Source organism: Gekko japonicus, unplaced genomic scaffold, assembly GCF_001447785.1.
Source record: "Gekko japonicus isolate JY-2015 unplaced genomic scaffold, Gekko_japonicus_V1.1 scaffold5795, whole genome shotgun sequence".
Lineage (NCBI taxonomy): Eukaryota > Metazoa > Chordata > Lepidosauria > Squamata > Gekkonidae > Gekko > Gekko japonicus.
In genome coordinates, this window is record NW_015160397.1 from 20,264 (window position 1) to 43,563 (window position 23,300).

Here is a 23,300-nt window from a genome sequence, read left to right on the forward strand (position 1 = left end):
AGGAGGACGGCCGGGCGAACGCTTGCACCTGGAGCTAGAGGGGAGGGCGGACGGGGATGCGCTCGGCTGGGGCGGTCGCTGCCAGCACTACTTGGGTCTCCGCAGCCGACGCTGAGCCACGGCGAAACCAGTTCCAGACCCTGGTGGGGGGGCCATGGTGGCGGCTTCTCCCGCTGCAGCCGCGGCCATGAGGAAGAGCTTCCTGGTGCCCGAGATCAAGCCCTTGGATCAGTATGATTTCTCTCGGGCACGCAGCTCTGCCAGCTTGGCTTGGGTGCTCGCCAAGGGCTATGGAGGTGCAGGTATCAATGGAGCGGGCGCGGAGGGGGGGGGTTAGGCTGGCGAGCTATGCTGTGGGCAGAATATTATTGATTTCTCTTCCTGATCTGTTATAGGAGGGGCGTGAGAAGAGAAGCTGTGATTTTTTTCCCCCCATTGGGGCGCTGTTGCGACCTGATCCCTCTTTGGTGGTTGTTGTGTAAACCTCTTAGTGTTTGCCTCTGAGCTGCATTCTTTTTCCCGCCCCCCCCCCCCCGGTTCATATCTCTGGGGAAGGATGGCATAATATATTTCCTCCCGCCCCATTGCTGTCGGCTACAAGGGCTGCCCTACCTGCTAGCAGTAAACGAGAATGGAGGCGAGGGGGCTTCCGTGATAAACCCTCCTGGTTTCCCTAATCCATCCTTTGAGCGTCAACAATGGGCTCGGATTAGTCGCTGGCATCTGGGCCAGAGAGCCCGGGTGGGGCTGGCAGGGCCAAACGTTGGCTCATCTTTGTACCTTTCCTCCAGATGGTAGCCCCCTAATAATTTTTACCAAGTAGGGAGAAGGGGGTTTGCCTTGAGTCTGGGAAGGTACTTTTTCAGTTGGGGGTGGCTGCTATGATGGCATAGGGGGTTATGTACTGCTTTCTTAATGCCACCCCATGTAAATTTTGTGTGTGTCCCCCCTGCTGCCAAAGCACTTCAGTTCCTCCCTAGCTCTGTATTGCCTTTGTCATGCTGTCAGTGTCTGCCTGCATGACTAGTGTTCAGTTAGGTGAGATCAGAGGCTTGAGGCACACCTTGCTGAGCAGTCCAGTGTCCAGCTGGTGTATGAGGGCTGAGGGTATTGTTGCTGCAGGACCATGTTTGGGGGGCCCTGTGATGACCCTGTTGTTGTGTTTACCTTTTGTTCAGTGTCACCATTGCTGGTGTTAAATTCCTTACTGGGGATGCAGGGCCGTTGGGAAAGAGCACATCCCCAGCCATAGAGACTCCTCTTTCCTTTATTCCTAGGTCGGGTTGTGGCTGCTTTAAGGCAAAAGAAAGAGGGAGGAAGTATTTAATGCTACCTTGGGGTGCCATGTGCTTGATCTTCTGGCCTTGCCTTAGCACAAGGGTGTCTAGGTAGGTTCTAAGCAGGGGCTGCTTTGTATTTTTAGCATGATTCTGTCCATATGGGGCCCAGCACTTTGCACCTGGGCAATCCTGGATTCCAGTTGCTGTTCTTTGTCTCTTTTAGGCCTGAAATTAGTGTTCTCTCACGATTTCCAGATTGACCTTGCTTTCATGTATGGGGGGTGGGTGGAATGAGGGGCTGGAAAATAGGCACTAGAGAATCCCTGGTGGGGGTGGACCTTCTTGCTATACCAAAGCTCTGAGGTGACTTCATCACTGTTCTGTTACCCTTGCTCACAAGATCTTGTTTCACCCTCCCAAAACTGAGGCTCTGGTGGTGATCTTTTTCAATCCTTCCTGTTGCTGAAAGGTCAGTAGCCTGTGATCTTGTATTCCTAAATGTCGTGGTTCCCTAAAAGTTTTCTATATTTGTATGAGTTAGGACTCTAGTGTAGATGTGGACGGTGGTGCTGGTAGGCTCATTTTTATCTATGACCAGCTTAGGGGTGACTTCTTCATAGTTGTGGTAAGATGGTCTGGGCCCCCAGCCTGGAGATCCATGTAGTCAGCACACCTGTGACCAGGAGGCTTTGTCAGTTTAGAGATGACAGGCCTCCATCCCTGGGGGCTGTGAGTGGGTGAGGATTCCTCTGAGGCTGCTCACCTGGAAGTAATGCAGTAGGGATTGAAGCCCATTGGGATACAAGCCAGCCTGAGTGTGGAACAGGGGAAAGACTTTTGAGGCTGTGGCACAATGAATAAGTGTTTCTTCCCTCTCCCATGTTTGGCCTTAAGGCCTTTGCTGTCCAGAAGCTTGGCTGATGAAATGAGACTTCCTCCTAAGAGTGAGGTACGTTCCATGAACCAACATGAAGGGGTAAGAGTGAAGTGAATTGCTATACTTGGTTGATGTTGAATTGGTGTGTGTTTCCTGTGTGCACTCACAGAAGTGTAATTGGATGACTATCTCTTAAGCTTGGAGTTAGTGTAAATATGTGATCTGGTCAAACCCCAAGCAAGAACAGGTTCCCCTTGTCCCTGCCCTTCCTTATTATATTAGTGACACACAAACAGTGCATTGCGGTGAAGGAAAGAAGACTTGTAATTTGACTTGGATGTAGGCCAGCTCACCCTTGCTGAGCCAGTGCTGGGTTCAAAGTCCAGGAAAGTGTGGCCAGCCAACCTGGGAAGGATTTATACTCTTTCCTGGGACTTGCAGAAGCTTCAGGTTTAGAGCCACAATGACCTTTTCAATGTGCAAGTCAAGCAGTTTTTCCTCATGACACCTGCTGCTCTATACCTGAAACTGTTAGCAGTTCTCAAAATAAGCTAAGGGTGATGGTGGCAGTGATCAGTAGGTCTTTGGCCAGGAGCTTTGTACTATTTAGGGTGACCTAAAAGGATAGGTGTTGTAAGATTAGTTGAAATGGCAACAGCTAGTATTTATAAATGGTTTAATATGTATCTGCTTATTTAATTTACAAGTGGATGACCCATGAGCAATTGAGGGGTCCTCCTTGCCCCCCCCTTCATGCTGGCTCTCTCCCCATTGCTGTCTGACCAGGTTACTCTGGCACCTGAAGTCTAGCAAGTTGGCCTTGTGACACTTCAGATGCCATTTTAGGCTGCTGTAGCAACCCACCAGATGCCAAGGTGTGCTGCACCTATCGTGCAATGGGGGATGTTCCATCGGGTGCCCAGTTCATGGCTCAGAGAATTGTACTATGTGGGGAGATCCTATGGTGCAATGGGAACTGGAGGCCTTGGTGTTCTGTCAGGCATCATTTTGGATTGCCTTAGGAATGTGAAATCTTGCAAGGTACTGTATTGATTGCCTTTACAATCTTAACTGTCTGTTGCATTTCTGACTCCCTTTGGTGTGGGGTGAAGGTAATCCAGTTTAGCAGTGAATGGGAATGTTTCATTTTTCTTCACATGGGGTTTCCCCCAAGTATGCAGAACCCTCTTTGTGCTTTGCCATGTTGCCTGGATTTTACTCTTGGCACAGAAGCCAGCACTTCAGAAGTATATATAGTGATGAAGTAATTTTGTGTTATTTTTTAACTGTCACATGCTCTCACTGGGCAGAACCTTCGAAGCCAGTTTGCCTCTTACTTATTTATTTATTTATTTATTTCTTTGATTTATATCCTGCCCTCCCAAAGGCTCAGGGCGGCTCACATGCGGCAAAGCCGAGGTATAAATTACAATAAAACATATCATAAAATACAATATTTAAAACAACAGTAAAAATCATCCTATAACATGGTGCTGAACCTATATAAATCTTCCAAGATGGGAACAGCCACCCAAGTTTGGCGGCCAGCTTTCTCAGTAGCGCGGTCTCCCGCTATGCTGTTCTCCCAGGCCATGCCTGCCCCCCTTTAGTAAGGCAGCCGATGACACACTACCTCGGTGGTAGGATAGTGGCGGCGGGGGCTCCTACTGGAACGCCTGGCGGAAGAGCTCTGTCTTGCAGGCCCTCCCCTAGGAGCTCGTTCTACCAGGTAGGAGCCGCCACCGAAAAAGCCCTGGCCCTGGTAGGGGCAAACTTAATCTCTTGGGGACCTGGAACTACCAGGAGATGGAGGTTCCCCGATCGTAGTGCTCTTGGGGGAACATACGGGAAGAGACGGTCCTTCAGGTAAGCCGGACCCTGGCCATTCAGGGCTTTAAAGGTAAGAACCAGCACTTTGAAGCGAATCCGGTATGCTATTGGCAGCCAGTGCAGCACTTGCAGCCCAGGCCGAATATGGTCTCGCCTAGAGAGGCCCAACAACAGCCTGGCCGCAGCATTCTACACTAGCTGCGGCTTCCGGATTTGCGACAGAGGCAGCCCTAAGTAGAGAGCGTTACAGTAGTCAAGCCTCGAGGTGACATGGATCACAGTGGCCAGGTCTTCGTGGTCAAGGTAGGGAACCAACTGCCGAGCCAGCCACAGATGATAAAAGGCCGCCCTGGCAGTAGCTGCTACCTGGGCCTCCATTGTCAGCGAGGAGTCCAGGAGCACCCCCAAACGCCTAGCCTCCTGCAGAGGCACCAGTGGCACCCCGTCGAAGACCAGGAACGGGAACCCCAACCCCAGACCGGTCCGACTCAGGCCCAGGCCCTCCGTCTTTGCCGGGTTTAATTTCAACCGACTCAGCCTGAGCCAACCAGCCACAGCTTGCTTCTTACTGAACAATTGGACAGAATGCTGCTATCCTTCTGTTATGAGAGAGACTCTTATTTAAATAGTGCTAATGATATTTATTTATTTAAAACATTTATTTGCCTCCTTTCTACAGTATAGAACTCAAGGCGGCTTAAGGCATTCCACAAAGGGCCTGGAACATCCGCAGGGATGAGAGCCAGCTCTCCTAACTGTGGGCTCCACTGCTATATAGTGTGGGTTGGACCAACTTGACTTAGCCTGTAACTGGGTCATGACCTGGCTAACTCTTAACAGGGCTTCCTGTCCAACACTGCTGTCAATTCAAGGCAGTTGCTAGTAATTATGTGTTATGTGGTAGTACCCTGGGGTTGATTCCTTTATAAATTTTGATCTCCCATGTGCTGGTTCACAAAGTGGAGCAACCTCTGCCCTCAAGGGCAAAGGGTGGGGCAGGAAATGAAGGGGAGAGTGGGAGTGATAAGACCAAGTTAATCCAACTGTTCAATTGTCTTTTGTTCGATGTCCCAATTTTATATCCATTCTGCTGTAATTGGGACCATGGTGGGTTGGCGCTTCCTATTCTTGGTGAATTACTATTGTACTTGTCTCATCCTCGAGTGAATTTTTGTCCTTACTTCCTAGCAGAAAGTGCTAGGCACGAACTGGGGAGCTCTGGATTCAAAGCCTTGCTCAGCAATGGCAATCATGAGTTGCGTTCAGACGGGGCATTTGCAACGGAATAGGTGCCGGTTGGAATCGGTGTACTTACCGGCGTTCACACGTAGAACATCTGCCTTCCGTCCCTAACCGTTGCAAAGAGCTTTTCACCGTTGTATTCTGCTACTAGGTCCCCAAGTGGTGGTATCCTGAGTGCAACAGTTGTAATCGCTTTACCCCCGTCTGATCGCTCTCCACCGTTGCAGAGCCACTTCCGTTTGGAAGCCTGAGGCTTCCGATTTTCGCCCGCCATTTTTTTTAAAGGTCGGTGATATGCACTTGGGCGAAGCTTCGCCCTGGCGTTTGTTTAAAAAAAGAAAGAAAAGGGCCTTAGTTTAGCGTTTTGGAGGCGTCCGGGACCTCAGGGAGGCTACTTTGCTCTTTAAACTTTAAAGGTAAGTCCTTACCTTTAAAGTTTAAATGTTAAGACAGGGTTTTTTGCGCATGCGCGAAGATTGTCGTTCTGTGGATGGCTGCCTATGCGCATGCTCAAACTGAGGTGTTTTTTTTTAAAAAAAAAAAATGCCGGCACCCGCTGCATGTGAACGGGCATACAGCGATGGGCACCGCAGACAGGAGGTAAGTGTGATCGCGTTTCAGCCAGCATAAACTGCACCGGTTCCAACCGGTACAGTTTATGCCGGCTGAAACGCCCCGTCTGAACGCACCCATGGAGTGGCCTCTCAGCTACCTTTCAGTTTATCCTGACTTGCCAGTCAGTTATGAGGGTAAAACACAACAACACTATTTGCATTGCTCTGAAGAAGGGCATGGTCTGAATGGAATAACTGTCTCTGCATCTCTCCTATGTTTTCTACAAATTAAGCTGATACTTCCTTCAGCCTTTCTGTATATCATATTTTCATAATCTTCCATAGTGCTCCTCTGAATATTACCTTAGTAGAGCCCCTAGAAGATAATATTATAGGTAGTGCTTAAGTAGATCACTTGCTCAGTATGTAGGTGGTTTGCTTCCATACTTTTTTACAGTAGCCTTACACTGCTAACTTTCCTTAGGTTTTTGAAGCTGAAGTCTTAATTGGTGCTGCTAGAGCCTAGCCAGTTTAGTGATTACATATTGGTGTTGATCTAGAGATAGTTCAGGCACAGCTAAAAAAAAGAGTTGGTTTTTATACCCTGCTTTTTTTCTATCGTAAGGAGTCTCAGAGTGGCTTACAATCTCCTTCCCTTCTTCTCCCCACAACCGGCACCTTGTGAGGCAGGTGGGACAGAGTTCTGAGAGAACTGTGACTGGCCCAAGGTCACCCAGCAGGTTTCGTGTGGAGGAGTGGGGAATCAAACCCTGTTTTCCAGATTAGAGTCCACTGCTCTTAACTACTACACCACACTGGCTCTCTTGCTGGCTAGAGGCCATGAACAGGGGTGTACATCTTTGTCTTCATCCAAAGACACTGCCCATACAATTCAGGGGGGCTCCGGTGAACACTGAGAAGTAGATGCCTAAGTTGGACCAGAGTGACAACAACTTTTTAAATGTATAATGTGTAGCTTACATTTATTTTATTGCTTGGACCTCAGAGTTATGCTTTCTCAAGGTCCTAGCATCCTATTCTCTGTTCTGTCCTGAAGTTTTGGATCACCTGCAGCTGAACATGTTTACTTTTTTTACTCAGTAACTAACAAAGGTGCATAGGACCTGAGGGAGAACACTGACATAACCACCTTCAATTTTTAAAAAATTGAAAACCGTTTTGATTTTCTGTCTGGGTGTAGCTTTCTGAAGAGTAATTGTTACTCACCTCATGATAGTGCTTTCTCATTTGTGTTTCTCCTTCTCAGATGTATGTCATATGGAACTGTGTCAGAAGTTTTAAGTGGCTTCCAATAAGCCAGTCTGTTAAAAAATAAGAATAAGATGACTTAGCGTGGTTTGATTTTAACCCTTTCATATTGGTTGCTAATAACCATCTTATTTTCTTCTAAGCGTTTACAGATTTTTCCTGACAGCTGATTTTTTTTCTAATAATGTCTTATAAGGTAGAAAGTAGACCTGTAATTTTTGAATTCTTCTGTTTGCCCTGTTGTACATAGACTCAATGACTGCCTTTTGCTAGTCTATGGGAACCTCTCCGGTCTTGTGAAATTTCTCAAAGATGATAGTTAGTTTCTTTGAGGTTTCTGCCTCTGCTTCCTTTAGCACTTGTGGGTATAGTTCATTAGGGCATTGATACAAATAGTTAACTACCTCTTTTCTTAACCTTATGGTTGATTTTTCTTTTAATACCTGTCTGATATTACCTGGCAACCATTTACTTTTTCTGTGCAGACTGAAGCAAAAATTAGCATGAAGGCATCAAATAATCTCTTGTGAAAAAGAAAACTGGGGAACCCCCCCCCCAAACCTGTGCCCAACATTGCTATGATGCTGCATAGTTTCTCTTGTCAATCTTGAAGCTGTATACTCATCTAAGGAGCCAAGTTCTGTATACCTTGTTTTGTCAGGCTAAAGTGGCATGAATTGAATCTCCAACTAAATGCTTTCCTGACTGAACTGGCGCATGGTAGTTACTAGCAGCGATATGCCTTATCTCAAAGAGACTAAGAAGTTTTCAGCTCTGTCTAATGGGTACATAGGACTGACACCTAAACCTTCCTTAGCCTTTTCTAGAGCTGACCTTCATTCTCAGGTGTGTGTTGCACACTCTATGGAGAATCACATGCTAAGAACCTGCTAGTCTGACAGTACAATCTGATGTGGGTAAAGTTAAAAGTCAGTCCCACATAATTCACTGGCGCTTACAGGCAAGTGTGTGCAGAATTGCAATGTAAGAACAGTACAGGATTTTTAGCTGCTTTGTACAGGCAAGAGCTAAAATTTGTCCTAAACATGTCAGGATATATAACTGTCCATGTTCATTGTCTTTGTTGGGGAGAATGAACCCATGTTGGATTAGAGTAGGTTGGCACTTAGTTTACAAGCTTGGTTTGGCAAGTTGAAATAGACTTTGAAAATATCCCACACTCTGTCTGGTGCAGTAACATGACTGTAGGTGCACATGCATTGCTAATATACCATCACTGACTGGATTAAGAAAAAACAACCAACTAAACTGGGGAGCAGTTGGGAAATCCCGAGCCCTCAAATTTCTGCCTAGTATTTTCTTAGCTCTCAGGAGCTTGATCACGCTGATTCCCTGCCTTTAACTTACAGCTACTGGAGCATTTTTAGATCTCCTCAAGCTGTTCTGTTTTTCTTTTGATTAATTTACAAAATAATATTTTCCTGCGTACCTGGGGAGTCCTCTGAGTAGACAGAAATCACATCACACTTTTCACCATCAACACAGGGCCCAGCCATTGTTGTTCGTACTGATAAGTAGGATATCAGACAATCTCTGGTCAACCTTGAGGTTACAGCATTAGTCCCCACAAAGGCAATGGCTTTCAACCTTTCTCAGACTCAGTGTTCATCTGTCGGGTCTCTCTCTGGCTGCCTTTCAGCCTTTACAAGTGGTAGTAGTAGCCTCGTACAACTCCCAGCTGGAGTGTTACTCAATAGTGCTGATGACCCACCATGAACACTAATGTCTCATTCTAACTAAAGTAGACTTTGTAGAAGTCTGGCCTGCTCCCTGATCTCTTTGGTCATAGTGGGCACTGTCAAGCCCATCTCACTGCACAACAGTTGGCCTGAACCTGGCATCAAATGGCCCATGTGAGTGCTTGTCTCTGTGAACCTGTTAATGATTGCTTCATCTTCCTTGGGACCTGATACTGCTTGCTTTCTACGCTGTGTTGATTGATCCGAAGTATGGACTTAGTCTTACCATACCATGATTACTCTCAGGTTTAGAATCTGGGAAGGACTAGAGGCTATTGGTAGCAAAGAGATTCAGAAGTAGCTGCTGCAGTGGGGAACGTCCATGTAGACGGTAGGCGATTTGAATGCTGTGCCATGACAGGCCAGCTGGAGTTGAACAGGGAGGTTGTTGCCATTTCTCTGTGTCATTTGACTTCCATGTCAACCATGTAACCTGCTGCCATCTGAGCATGCCTGTACAGGCTGACATTGTACGCGTTTGATGGCTTGTTCTCTTGAACTGGGAATGCCTGGATTTGCTTGTCTCCTATGTGGACTGGAAATCATGCCACAGTACTGAGATGATGCAAGAGCTTTTGTTAAGGGCCACACCATAGGTATAGCAGTCACTTTAGCAACTCTTTCCCCTCCCATGCCACCCCCATCCCCAGCAACTCTGTGAGAAATCCTCTCTATGGGGCTCTGCGAAATAGGATGTTTTGAGTATGTATGCCCACTTTCTGCTTCATGTTGCATATGCCTTGAAACATGCACATCTTTGAACTTCATCTCTGGACACCTAAATATCATTTCCTACCTCTGTGCTAAGGATATTCTGGTCCTGAGCTTCTCCCCTCCACCCTGGCTATGACCTTGGTGTTCAGGGAGGTGGGGAAGTAAATGCTGCCCTGCCTGTTTGTTTTTCTCCCTAATCCAGCTGCTTGGCTAAGTCTTCCACATGTGATTTTTTTTTTTCAGAACGGTCTCCCTTGCATTGCAGTTACCTGTGTTACTTTCCTGTATTGCTTGTTCCAAGTACCCAAGAACAGCGCTTGATCTGTGTCCCATCAGGCAGAACAGCAACAATATTGGAAGCTGGCAATCATCTCTCAGTCTGGATGATGGGTCTTCAAGCAGGGAAACTGCCCAAATTGGTTGCGTTTCCTGCTGGCCATAGTCAGTCTTCTCACATTGACCATTCCTTGGTCCTCCTCAGTCATTATTTAGGCCTTGTCTACACATATCCTGCCAACCTAGCAGTTCGAAAGCAAGAAATTGCAAGTAGATAAATAGGTACCACTTTGGTGGGAAGGTAACAGCGTTCTGTGCGCCTTGGTGTTTAGTCATGCCAGCCACATGACCACGGAAATGTCTTTGGACAGCGCTGGCTCTTCAGCTTTGAAATGGAGATGAGCACCGCAATCCTAGAGTCGGATTTGACTGGCTTTTGAGCAAGGGGAACCTTTACTTTACCTTTACACATATAGGAGAAGGCTGAGGTAGAGTGGACTGAACTGCTTCAGGCTGCAGATGTGGAGGGGTGCAGTTTTTAGAATGCAAGTAGAAAGCACATCAGGGAGGGAGGTTCTGTCCCTGCCCTTTCCTTGCTGTGGTAGTTTTCTGTTTACAAAGAGGGGTGTATATGTTAAATTATAGGTGGGTATTAAAGATCTGAGCTTTTGCATGCAGTCAGAAAAAAATGCACTCTGTTTTACCATCTCAGGACTCTGCTACCTGATTCTGCTGCTCTTTCTTTTATCGCCCTATGACATAATCTTGTGGGTTGCTATCAGTGGGTCAATGAAAACCCTTTCCTTTGGTCTCTTTAGGCTGCCATGCCTTTATTGTTCACCTGGCGACATCATCTGGTATGTTAGAGTGAGAATAGCCACACTTCTCCCCCTTTCCCTGTCTGTTTTGGAGAGAAAACCAAGTTTGTTTGCTTTCTTGTGACAGTCACTGCCCTCTCTTCCCTGATGTGTTTCCTCTGGCTTTTGATGCTGTGCTTTCCCTTTCTGTGCTTATGCTTTTTAAGTGTATCCTTTCCTCTGATTGGGATAGCCCAGGCTGGCCTGATCTCATCAGATCTCAGAAGCTAAACAGGGGCTCTGGTTAGTATTTGGACAGGAGACCACTAAGGAAGTTAAGGGTTGCTACGCAGAGGAAGGCAATGGCAAACCACCTCTGAACATCTCTTGCCTTGAAAACCCTACAGGATCACCATAAGGCAGCTGCAATTTGACAACAAAAAAAAAGTAAGAAAAAAAAAAGTAGTAGTATCCTTCAGGAGATATAGCAAGTCACTGTAGTACAGGATTATTTGACATCAAAACCTCTTTCACCTGAGTTGTGGTGTGCATATAGAATATAGATGGGAAGTAGAATCCAGGTTGCAGACTAAAGTGACAGTAACAACAAAATTGGCTAACGTCATTTTAGGTGACTGTATGGTACATCCTGGGGCCTTTGCAACATGCTTGGGCCTGTTTCTGTGGGTGTCTCCCTGTGTCAGAGACTGGTTTTGCCTTAACCCCTCTGGCTCCTGCACAGTCCCTGGGATGCACTTGTTGCATGTGTTTGCACAAACGTTTGTGCTTTTATGCTGCAGTAGAATATTTATTTATTTATTATTTACACTTATATCCCGCCTTCCCCGCCATTTGTCAGGCTCAAGGCGGCTAACAACATAATAAATATACATTAAAATTCCAGTTAAAACTATCAGTCAATATAAATATAAGCTTACTGAGGCTTTTTGGTGTCCTGTAACATGCTAGAGTAGTTGTTTCTTTGTTGTGTGCGTAGGGGGGGAGAAGAGAAGTGTTCCTTGACTTATTCTCTCTTTGGTTATACTTTCTGGGAGTGAGGATGGGCAGAGCACAGTGCAGTGAAGTGCTAGGATGGATTTGTTACCTCTGACAAATACCACCTCCTTCCTGTATTCCTATAATCATTACTACATGTTTGAATTACCACTCTACACTTTGGGGGCATATTCTTGTGTTCCTTTAACATAGATTAGGGAAATGTTGAAGGTTTTCTTAAACACCTTTCATCACTGTATGATCAAGCTTGTGTGATTTCCCCAAGTACGAGAAATGGTAGCTCAGAGTACCACCTAGGGTTGCCGGCTCTGGATTGGGAAATACCTGAGGATTTTGAGGGTGGGTTTGGGGAGGGGAGGGACCTCAGCAGAGTCCACCCTCCAAAGCAACCATTTTCTCCAAGGGAACTATCTTGGTTGTCTGGAGATCAATTATAATAGTGGGAAATCTCCAGGTCCCACCTGGAGGTTGGCAACTCTTTTATCACAGGGGGAAGAATAGAGGGTTCTGATGGGGGGAGGGGTGTGAATAGGATGGAGAAGGAACTCCCTCTCTCTCTCTCCAAATGCTGTTTCCCTTCTTCAGATCCCAAGTGGCCTTTCTCCCTTGTGAGGTTGCAAATTTATTTTTGTGAGGGCAAGCTTGTCTTCAGAGTCACAGGTGGAACAGTTTGGAGCAGGGAAATACAGGAACAGATTAAATGCATGGGTGCATGTACTGCATCTCTGTTCCTGATTGCCTTCTTGAGAAGTGGTTTTTCCTGTCTTTCTTATGATTGGGCTGTTAGAAGACTGTTACACATACGTTTGAAGATAATGGGTAGTTTTGAGCCTGAGTAAAACGTGTGTGACATTCCAGTTCTTCCTAAAGCTGCTACATGTCCTCACCAGTTAATTTCTCTTCATGCCTCCCCCCCCCCAGCACATGTAGATCAGAATGAGAGCTCCACACTTAAAACATCCCTCAGAATAGTGGGAAACTTCCCATCTGGACCTGTTTTTAAACAAAACTATTGTGAGTTATCTTTAACTCATCTGGGTTTGCTAAGTGTTGAAATGTCTCTGAACGTAGCTTGCAGTTCTGGGATGTAAGCAACATCTGGAGGGTTATTAAGTGGGTTGGGGATAGGAACAGATTCCAAGCTGCTTTTTCCATTCCTGGGAGTGCTGTCTTCTCTTAAAAGCATGCTGAGGTGGTTGTTTGAAAGGGGTTCCCCTTTCACTGTGATCATGGGACATTCTGAAGGTATTGGCCAGATACCACCCATCAGTCTGTTTACCTTCCTTTTCCCTCAGCCCAAAACTATTTACAATCATAAAATTCTCTGCCTTTGATTCAGACACAGTCATTCCCTCAAGGACAGTGTAGTGTGAGACCCAGTATGGTGTAGTCCTTAGTGTGATCGTGTCTCACTCTCAGCCTCACCTACCTCACAGCATAAAATGGAGCCTTGAGTTCCTTGGAGGAAGGGCAGGATAAAATGTAATCCTGGTTACTCTGTGGCCACTGTCTAATATGTAAAAATCAAGTTACATGTCAAATTAGAATGCTGTTTGGCATCATACCTGTTGCCCATTAAATGTGTTAAGGCCCCTGCCTGCTGGCTGGGAGCATGGGAGGATTGTTGCCTTGGACAATAATTGTTGGGGAAGCTACCCTCTTGTGTTTATGTATTTATTTGTTTTTAGGTAAAGGCCTTTGTGGTGAAGTGACTTCTTGTCATGAGAGCAGGGCATAACTATCTACATCCTATTTGGGTTTTGGTCTAATATCCTACTAGGGACTGCATGTGGGGCTGGTGAAGCCTTGTAGTTCTGCATCTTCTGAAGTATGAAACCGTGCCTCACAGTTCCTTTGAATTAGACTGGGTAGACCTGAAGTACTGCAACTTGTTCACCTGAATGTTCAGATGCCACCCCTGGAAGTCTCAGTGTAACTCATGTTCTTGGGACCTTTCACCTCCTGCTCCTCATATTTTGGTGTGGATAAGAAGCTCATAGAGACTTTGATGCTGAGCCCACTCTTCTGTAGCTGACATTGCTCCTTGTTTTGCACTTGGGCAGGAGCATTTCTCTGTCTCACCCATGAAAAATTCCCATAGCAGAAAATTTGTTCATTCTACATCACAGAATTAGGCTGCTGTCATTTAAAATTCATTGAGAGGAGTGCAGCAAACTTGTTCACAGCACATACGCCAACTCACAGAAAGGCCCATTCCAAGATGGTTTTACTGTAACATCATTCCATCACTGCAACTACCTAACATTTGCATGGGGATCTCCTTTCCTCTGTTTGTAGAGGGGAAGGTTAATTTAAACTACATTCTGTTGGGAAAATTGGCAAAAATACTTAAATATTCAGAGTTTGCAATGGATCTTTGCTTCACTGGAGAGGAGGCATATCTTTCTGTGTAAAACACTTTATTTCTGAGGGAGGGGTACACAGGCAAAGCTACAAAATAAAAGATCTAAGGCTACATCTCTACAGCTACAGAAACAAACTGACCACACAGTCTCTCTACAACTGCAATGGAGATTCTTCTTCTTCTTGACCCCTAGAAGGAAATCACCTGAATACATTAACCAATGAGTAAACAGACGCTGGCTTTGTTTTCATTGGCTCTGTGCCAGGTTTCCTTCCAGGTCAGTCTAAACAATAACATACAAGGTAAACAGATTAACTCTATAATGACTGAATTAGACCTTGCAACACACACACATTTTCAGCAAATTCTTGTGTTAATGTTGTCCATTTTGGATCTAGATACAAGTCATCGGAAACAAATGGACCCATCATGGGGAAGAGGCTTGTCTATGTTTGCTCTGAAGAAACCCTCCTGAATATACCCTGACATCTCTTGAGGACTGTGGAGGGCAAGCTGAGAAATAAGTGTGGGCTGCTGAGAAATACTCTCCCTTGGCAAAGCCAAGTGAAGTTGGGGCTGGTTCTGCACCTGGCATTTGCTCCACATTTTCTCAACACTGAGGAAAAGGTGCAGCTCAAAACCACATTCAAATACCACCGAGGCAATGCTGTACTGACTGCAAAGTCACCCCTGAACAGCCATAAATCTATGCAGAAGGTACCATAAAACCCGATGATCAAAGAAAGTGAAAGCAGCATGCAATGCAGAGGGGAATTTCTGTTCCCATGTGAGTTTGCTAAAACAGTGGAGGGAAAAGCCAATGCAGAATCACCCTGGGTTACAGGCAGGGCCTTGGCAGCTCCCTACTGGAAGCAAGCACTTGCCTCTTGTTCCTGCCTAGATGAAGAGTTCTGTGTGCCAGCAGGATTAGCTCCCTGAGCAGCCAGCCTAACACTGGGCACCATTCCTTTGTTGACTTCTGGAAAAGGGGTAGGTGGAAGAATAAAAGAGTAGGTGTTTCTCAGGCTGGTGTATGTTTGGACTGTCTGCCTGCTACTCGTAACTGCTGCTTTAATCCTGGCGGTCTGCGAGCGGCTCCTTCCCTAAGCAAAAGTGATGCAAGTGTGAGGAGGTGTAATAATCTTTGGATCTGTGTTGCTTGTTTGCTATATTAGACATGCCTCTGTATGGGGCAAACTGCCCATCTTGGCTGCAGTTGAGGAAAAGAGAGTATTGCCCAGGGAGTAGCTGCTGTGCCGGTCCTTGGGAAGAATTGGTGCAGGCACTGTCCTGGGGACAGGAAGCCAAATTTGTTGCATGTAGCCATTAGTCTCTGCATTGGCCTGTTTGCATTCTTTTAAGTTCTGTGCTGGCTGGGGCAAGCTCTACTTTACGCTTGCTATATGACGTATCTGTGCTCTCTCCTTAGTGGTGATCTCAGTGGGGAGAGGCTTGAAGCTAAATCTTAACTTGTGCCCCTATTAGCGATGCCTGATTTATTGCTGGGAATCATTTGTAACATGTGGCCCCCTTTTGACTGAAGCTGTGCTGGGACAGAGAGGGCCACTACACTCACAACCCAAGCATTTCTAAGTAAGGATTCCCGTGTCTCCCTCCTAAGCAAGCTGTTCCCCGTGTTGGATGCCTTGAGTCCTTGGAGGTGGGCATGATGGGCTCTCTTGCCAGGATGGATGGAGGGGTTTGTTTATTTGGGCTGGAAGCTATAGGGCAGGCAGGAGCTGGGACTGAATCCACAAGTCAGGTCTCGTGCAGATGTGGTTGTGATCAGGTGATGCTGAATCAGCTGTTAAAGCTGTTCCACCTGTTCCCTGTGCATGTGTGCTTTCTCAGGAATGTCCTGGCCCTCCCAGCCGACTCACTGGCAGGAGCTGACATGTAGAGCTTAAGTCTTGTGGCTTTGCCTCTTGAGGAAACAGCCTATACAGCGCGTGCGTGTTGGCTCCGGTGTTATCTTCCTGGCAGAGAGAACATAGGAGGCTAAGATGCATTTCTTGCTTTCTGTACACCTGCTAGTCGCAACCAGAGTGTTAAAGGCCCTGAGCTGAGTTTGTAGTTCTGGGTCTCAAGGGAGGAAATAGATGCCTCTGCCACAACCATTCATTCTTGAGCTTGCTGAAAGCTTTGTGCTTAACTCCCACTATACCCCATTCTTTTCCTGAAGCAGAGGAGGTACAAGGAGTATGGGTTCTGGCAAAACAAATGTTATAATTTCAAGCAGGCTCGCCTGAGGTATGGAGAGGGGGGAGGAAATTAAGATCATCTGACCCAGCCAGTTACCAGCAACTGCTTGAAGTATCTGGCTCTCCCTTTTCCAGGTATAATTTCAAGCAAGGCTTGCCTGAGGCATGAACATTGGTGTGAGCCAAAGGGGAAGAGCCAAATGACTCTTGACCTGAGGCTTGTAGCCTGTGGCCTCCTGCTGTCCTGGACTTTGAAGGCAACTTTTGTTTGAGGAGGTATCTGAGACCATCCCCATTTGTATTATCTTGGAGAAGTAGAATCTCTGTACATTCTTTACTGGGCTAATTAATCATAGGACTTTGCTCGTTGTTTTGGGTACTCCTTAGGAATAGTTGTTGTTTTGTATGGATGGAACCAAGAATTAAAGGTGGGTTTTTGTGTGTGTATATACCTAGGGAAAATATGCCATTGAGTTGCAACCTATTCATGTAGAACTTCTTGGGGTTTTCAAGGCCAGAGATGAGCAGAGATGGTTTGCCCTTGCTCTCCTCTATGTAGCGACCCCGGTCTTCCTTGGTAGTCTCACATCCAAATACCAACTGTGGCTGGCCTTGCTCCGCTCTTGAGTTCTCATAAGATCAGGCTAACCTGGGCTATTACAGCTATTGTGAGTATACCTACAAGTATTTAGATATACAAAAATTAGGAATGAGAGGTCTGGGCTTATGGAAGTACCCACATGGTTTGTCAGACTTCTCTCGTTTCCAATTTCTAAACAGAGTGAAAAGACAGTAAATGATCATTTTCCTTCTACAAAACCACAGGAATTTGCATTACCTATCTGTAATTGCTCCACCCCAGGATTCTGATTTATCAGCCCCTTATATGTCTTTTGACTCTATCCAAGGGAAGGGTCTTTTTGCTTCAGCCAATATAGAAAAGTTTGATCCCACAGATGAAGTTATGTTTGGTAGCCAGAACCTATAAAAACACATGTGAACTGTTAAAGCAAAGGAGTCTCAAAATGAATCCTGACGTAGTATAACCCATGAAATGTAGATAGTCCCTTGTTACCCATGAACAAATGTTCCTAATCCCCCATGCCTTTACCCAAAAGTAAAGTGCTGGTTGTCCCTACCTGTATTTTACTTAGAGCGGCTGGAAGTGAATAAGGCTGCTAGGGCAAATAGTGATGTTCCTTTTCTTATGGCTGAGTAACAACTCCAGCAGCGGGGCTCGTCTGAGCTGTACTTGTTTGGCAAGGTGGGTTTGTTTGAGAGCTCTGAGTTCAGTGCTCAGCTGAGGGTGCCTCCTGTGAGTCTCTGTTTACATTCTGTGCAGCCTCTGACTAAAACTGAAGTGCTTCTGTAGTCTGGTTCCCAAGCATAATTTCCCATCATATTATTCCTTCTTCCTTTCCTCCCAGTTTAGGGGGAAATTGCTGAAGGATGGGGCTTGTGCTGTGGAAATGAGAGTCGTGAAAACTCCTCATCTCCAGTCACAAATGTTACTGAGTCACATCATGCCTCTGAGGATGTTGTGCTGAGGCCTGTACCCATGGGGCGCTATGTAGTGCTGGAAGCCCTCAGTGGCTTCTGCAGTTAGGGTGTCTCTTGCCTCATCCACCTAGTTAAGAAGCATCCCTTGCTGTGTCCCCCGAGAGGAATGGGCTCCAAGTACAGAGCTCCTCTATAGGACTGTCTTGGAAAGAGAGTGTCTGTGTTCACAGGACCTTGTGCCTCTGAGGATGTTGTGCTGAGACCTGTACCCATGGGGCACTATGTAGTGCTGGAAGCCCTCAGTGGCTCCTGCAGTTAAGGTGTCTCTTGCCTCATCCACCTAGTTAAGAAGCATCCCTTGCTGTGTCCCCCGAGAGGAATGGGCTCCAAGTACAGAGCTCCTCTATAGGACTGTCTTGGAAAGAGAGTGTCTGTGTTCACAGGACCTTGTCATCTTTTTAAGTGGCAGTTGGTCTCTGTTGGAGTAGGAAAGGGATCCAAATGAGCAACTAGTTCATGCCGTATGTCTTAACTAGTGGGTAGGGTGGGAGGGTTGTGGTCTTTTCTCCAAGAATCAGCATGTATTTCAGGGCATAGGAAGGGATGAGGCACCAACAACATTCATTCAGCTACCTGCAAAGTATGCTGGGGTGTATATTGGAGAGAGAGAGAGGAGAGATTGGACTTATACCCTCCAGCCCTTCACTAACCTAACCACTACACCAAACTGGCTCTTTTGAACTATTGAACTAACATAGCTTAACTGTGAATACTGAGAATGAGTTACAGGCATGGGCATGGGGGCGTGATGGGGTTAGGAAATTTTAAACTCCCAGTTTAATGGATTTACGCATCCCTCTTTAGATAGTGATGTATACATCAACAAGTATATGGGTGTGTGTGCTGGTGAACCTGTGAGCTAGGGCCAAGGACTTCCACCTCAGTCTGGTCCTGAAGGCTACCAAACCGGCTCTTTTGAACTATTGAACTAACGTAGCTTAACTGTGAATACTGAGAATGGGCTACAGGCATGGGCATGGGGGCGTGATGGGGTTAGGAAATTTTAAACTCCCAGTTTAATGGACTTACGCATCCCCCTTTAGATAGTGATGTATACATCAAAAAGTATATGGGTGTGTGTGCTGGTGAGCCTGTGAGCTAGGGCCATGGACTTCCACCTCAGTCTGGTCCTGAAGGCATGCCTCCCTGGGATCTCAGACTGTGCAGGTGAATGTCAAATATGAGATGTTTCGAGCACTAAGCTCAGTCTCCTTGGAGATTGCTGACTGAAGGTTTTTTCTGATCTGTGCTTACACAGTGCTTGATGTCTGTGCTGCTTTCCTGAAAGTGAAGAGAGAGAACCTCTAGTGTCAAAGGCCTTGAGTTTGTAGACTGTTTTGACTCCCTTTCATCTTGTGGAGTTGGGCTGGAACCAGTCTCTTCCTGGCTCCTCCTCCTGCTTTATAACCCAGGAGGCAAGTCTGTGGAAATGGGGAAAGATGAAGGAAAGGGAGACACTGGAGGGCCCTGGGGAAAACTCACCAAATTTGTACTCCACCCTTGTTTGAGTCCTGGGCAATTGTACTTGGGATGTCTCCTTTTATTCTTACAGCTGACAGTGTCATATTTAAGGCTGCCCACTGAACTTTGTGCCTGGAATGGGGATTTAAACCCAGGTTTCCTAAATCCAGTATTCTACCAATGGTACCTTACTGATGTGGGACAGAGAGGGTGACAAAAAGTGAACAAGAGTTACCAAGGAGGCTCTAGGACTTGGAGTGCAGAAGATAAGTTTTAGATAGATGTTATGTTTTGAGCTGGAGCTGAATGGGCGCAAGTAGCGTGTCTCTTTCTCTCCCTCTTACAGAGCACATCCCTGCTGAGCTGCACGAGCCCTTCTATACAGACCAGTATGAACAGGAGCACATGAAGCCTCCTCTTATCCGCCTGCTGCTATCTTCTGACATCTACTGCCGTGCCTGGCGTCAGGCCTTACCCCCAGGCCCTGATGGTGCCTCAGCCCCCAAGGATAACGCTGCCTTGCTACAACTTCTGGCCCGTCGTGGCTTGGTGCCCACCTTCCAAGACAAGCCTATCAAGGAGGCGGACTTGCACCACAAGCCAATCAGGCTGGTAAGTCTGCAGGCAGTTCTCAAGGTGCCATCTTGATCTGATGCTTCTGATGGTGGCTCTTGTGGCAGGAGCAGGGCGTATACTGTTTTGTTTTTTTTTTTAAATGTGGGGGAGGGGGAGGGAGGGATGAGGTTCTCCTTAGATTACCAGATGAAAGAGGGCTGGAAGCATGAGGAGAAGAGATGAAGGGGCACAGCAGAATCTTGTTTCTAGAATTCCTTGTCAGAGCCATTCTTCTCAATTGTAGGGTTTACTGGGTTGTCCAGGGAATGCTTGTTGTATGGAGTGATTCAAGCTCAGACTTTTCTGTCCCTTTTAGAGCTCTGCAGCTACGGTTTCCCCCACTACTGCAACTCAGCGATGGGGAAATCCGCAGTCGTGGAATGCTTTATTTTTTTAAAAAGGTAGCAGGTCTGTGGAATTCCTACCTTAAATTGTGCAACTTTTTGGTAAATTGGTATCACACTGCCTGAGCGAGCAAGTAGGTATGTGTTTTCAGTATGAGCCACTGTAGTTGGTGGGAGTCTTGGTTGCCTTAGTGACTGATGCTTCTGTAAGGGGTGGTGTGTGTGTTAGTCGTTCAAGGTTACTAGGGTTTTTTTTGGAGAAGTTTTCCTGAAAAGACCCCCCCCCCCAGGCAATCAATGAGGCCTGCTATAGACTGAGAATAGGCAAGAAATAAGCGGGAGAGCAGCTGTAGTTTACGGCTGTGTGTGAGAAAGTCACCTTACAGGACTGTCCTGTGCCAGGGGCCTGATTGAAGGCCCTGAGGGCAACAGACAAACCCCCAAACTGCTCTTTCATTGCTGCCTTAGTAGTAGGAGTGTCCTCTGTGGCGCCACAGTATAAGGGTGTGGGGCCTTTACAAGGTTAGATCCTAGCCATCCGTGGGAACCCCTTTCCTCATCTCCCTGTGGGTGGGGAAGGCTGGGGTGTGGCTGAAGCCACCCCAAGAATAGCTTTTCCCAGGGTTTACATTACCTGTTGGGAGAGGAACCTGTTCTAACAGCCTGAAGCATCAATATTTTCCTAGCTTGGTAGACCAGGGAGCTAAGAGAGGCAATAAAGTGCAGCAGGTGGCTGGTGTTGCCAGGTATGCCTGAATTCCCAAATGTGTACAAGAAGCAAGGGGCCTCTGTACCTGGTGCAAGATCTGTTCTACTCTCTTGCTTTAACAGATGAAAATTCATGGTTGTTCAATGCAGGCTGCTCAGTAGCAATTCCTAAGTGTTGCCAGCAAGTCTCATGTAAAAGTATAAATATAAGGATGTGCTAGGGGGAAGCTTTTGTTGTCGTTGTTGTTTTACTACTGCTGCTGCCCCAGGAATCAAAGGCTGGTTGTGGTGTTATATCCCTGTTTCTTGTGCTTGCCCATACCATAAGCAGCATCTATAGCACTGTAGTAGAGAAGACGGGGCTTTGTCTTCTTTCCTGGCTTGTCTGTTGACAGTGCCACACAGGGCATGGAAAAGGCTGTTTTCCCTCTGCTGTACTTAAAAGGGGGGGGGGGAGGAAACCCTGCATCCCTGCATTAAGCATGGATGGGAGGTTGAAATGTCTGAGGTTGTTATCAGATAAAAAGCGGAGTACAATAGGGGGCAGCAGTTTGGCGTTTCTTTCCTCTCCCTGTATGAGAGTTCGGAGATGTGGATTCCAGTCGGTAATCTGGCTGCCCTGCAGATGGCTGAAATTCCCTTCTGCTGAGGGATTTGATTGGTATTGGAAGGAAGGAGCTCTCTGGCCTGTGCATTTGTTGCGTGAGGCTGGAATTGTTGCTTCTCTCTGGTTCTGTCTAGCTGGTGCTAAGAAGGATATTTGAATTGTTCAGGCCTGGTAGGTGGGGGCCTGAAATGTCTGCTTTCTGCTCCTAGCAAGTATAATTCCTTGTGTGTGTGTGTGTGTGTGTGTGTGTGGTGGGGAGAGGGGAATCCCGATGATGACTGTAGCTCTGCCAGCAGGAGCCTGATGGGATTGGTCTGCATTGAATGGGTCACTGATGGTTATTAAATTTGCTTTGAGTCTTTAGGGGCTGGAAAAAGGGATGGGAGCTCCAGTTAACTGAAGGCAGGGGATATCCCCTCTCCTTTGCTACAGGAAAAATGCTGCCAGTTGGAAAAATTGAGAAGCATTTTACCTTGGGAGACAGAGAGATGATGACACTTGATTCTAATATAATGTCTGGAAACTCCCATGGAATGCCTGAGTGTGCCCATGGGACAGGGTGGTTTGGTAGTGGAGAGGTCTCTCTCTCTCTCTCTCTCTCACTCTCTCGCTCTCTCTCTCTCTCTCTCTCTCTCTCTCTCTCTCCCTCTCCCTCTCTCCCTCTCTCCCTCTCTGTGACAGGGAGTTGGATTACTCCCCCCAGATTAGATGGTCTGTGGAGGGAGGCAGTGGCAGCAGCAACCGTGTCGGCATACTGCCAGTAATGATGCTGGAAAGCAGGTGTCCTCTTTTGGTACAGACACTGTTTTTAACCAGCGCAGCTCTTGAGCTAGGGTTATGCCTCTTTGCCTGTGGGTTGAGTCTAGGCTCTGAAGTGTGTGTGTCAGAGGGAAGTACAGAGGAATACTGTGCTGCGGCTAAAGGTCTCCTTCGTTTTGTGTGTCTGTGTTTGGTGTGAGCCCTACTGAAGGGGAAATACATCTGAGATTCACTCTTAAGCTTGACACATGCTGTATTCCCTCCCCTTTACTCTGTGCCTGAGAATGAGCTCCACATTAACACACTCCCAGTCCTTATTCACTGTCTAGTAGTTTCACCTTTTCCACTGCTGCAATTCTTTGTGTCATGGTCAATGTTCCCTCTAAGCTGTGGAGTTGTGTGAGCAAAAATTCTACTTTGTGGGCTACTGGCATTAAAGTTGTGAGCGAGTGACTTGGCTACTGCATAAATTAGTTGGCTCTGGAGCCCTCCTTCCTGAGCGGAGAAAAACATGTGTGAGCCAGAGGCTAAAAAACTGTGAGCTAGCTCACACTAACTCAGCTTAGAGGGAACACTGGTCATGGTATAGGAGATCAGGCTGCCAGGAGAGCTTTGGGTGGTGATATAAGTGTATATCGGAGACTTCTAGTTTGTCTTGATATCTCTGCCTGCAGGACCTAGTGGATGTCAGGCACACATTGGCCCCACTCTCTGTAATTCCTCTGCAGGATTGGTGCTATGTGCATACTGATAGTCCCGTCCCCCTCAAATCCCTGCTTCCTTAGAGCAGGTTAGCCCTCTGAAATATTACTCTGTGTGGGGTGATTTCACCAGTTATTTTAAATGACAGCCTTGGTTAAGAGAAGTATTATCTCAGTTGACAAATAGAAAAGAGCAAGAGTCCCGTAGCACCATAAAGACTAAAGACAGGTATCTAAAGAAGTGAGCAATGACTCACGGAATCTCATATCCTGCCACAATTTTATTTAGACTTGAAGGGTACCCATCTTGATCTATCTGCAGCTGGTGCAAAGTGCGACGGCCAGGCTGTTGATGGGTCTCCC

At 46.6% G+C, this 23,300-nt stretch overlaps 1 protein-coding gene across 1 annotated transcript; it reads left to right on the forward strand.

Moving 5' to 3' along the window:
- Nucleotides 1-35: 35 nt before the first annotated feature.
- LOC107116018 (calmodulin-regulated spectrin-associated protein 3-like) lies at nt 36-19,815 on the forward strand (the record flags this gene model as incomplete). Its single annotated transcript, XM_015417869.1, has 2 exons — nt 36-302; nt 19,550-19,815. Coding segments are annotated over exons 1-2 (414 nt in total), but the record flags the coding sequence as incomplete, so codon positions are not given.
- Between the last annotated feature and the right edge of the window lie 3,485 nt (nt 19,816-23,300).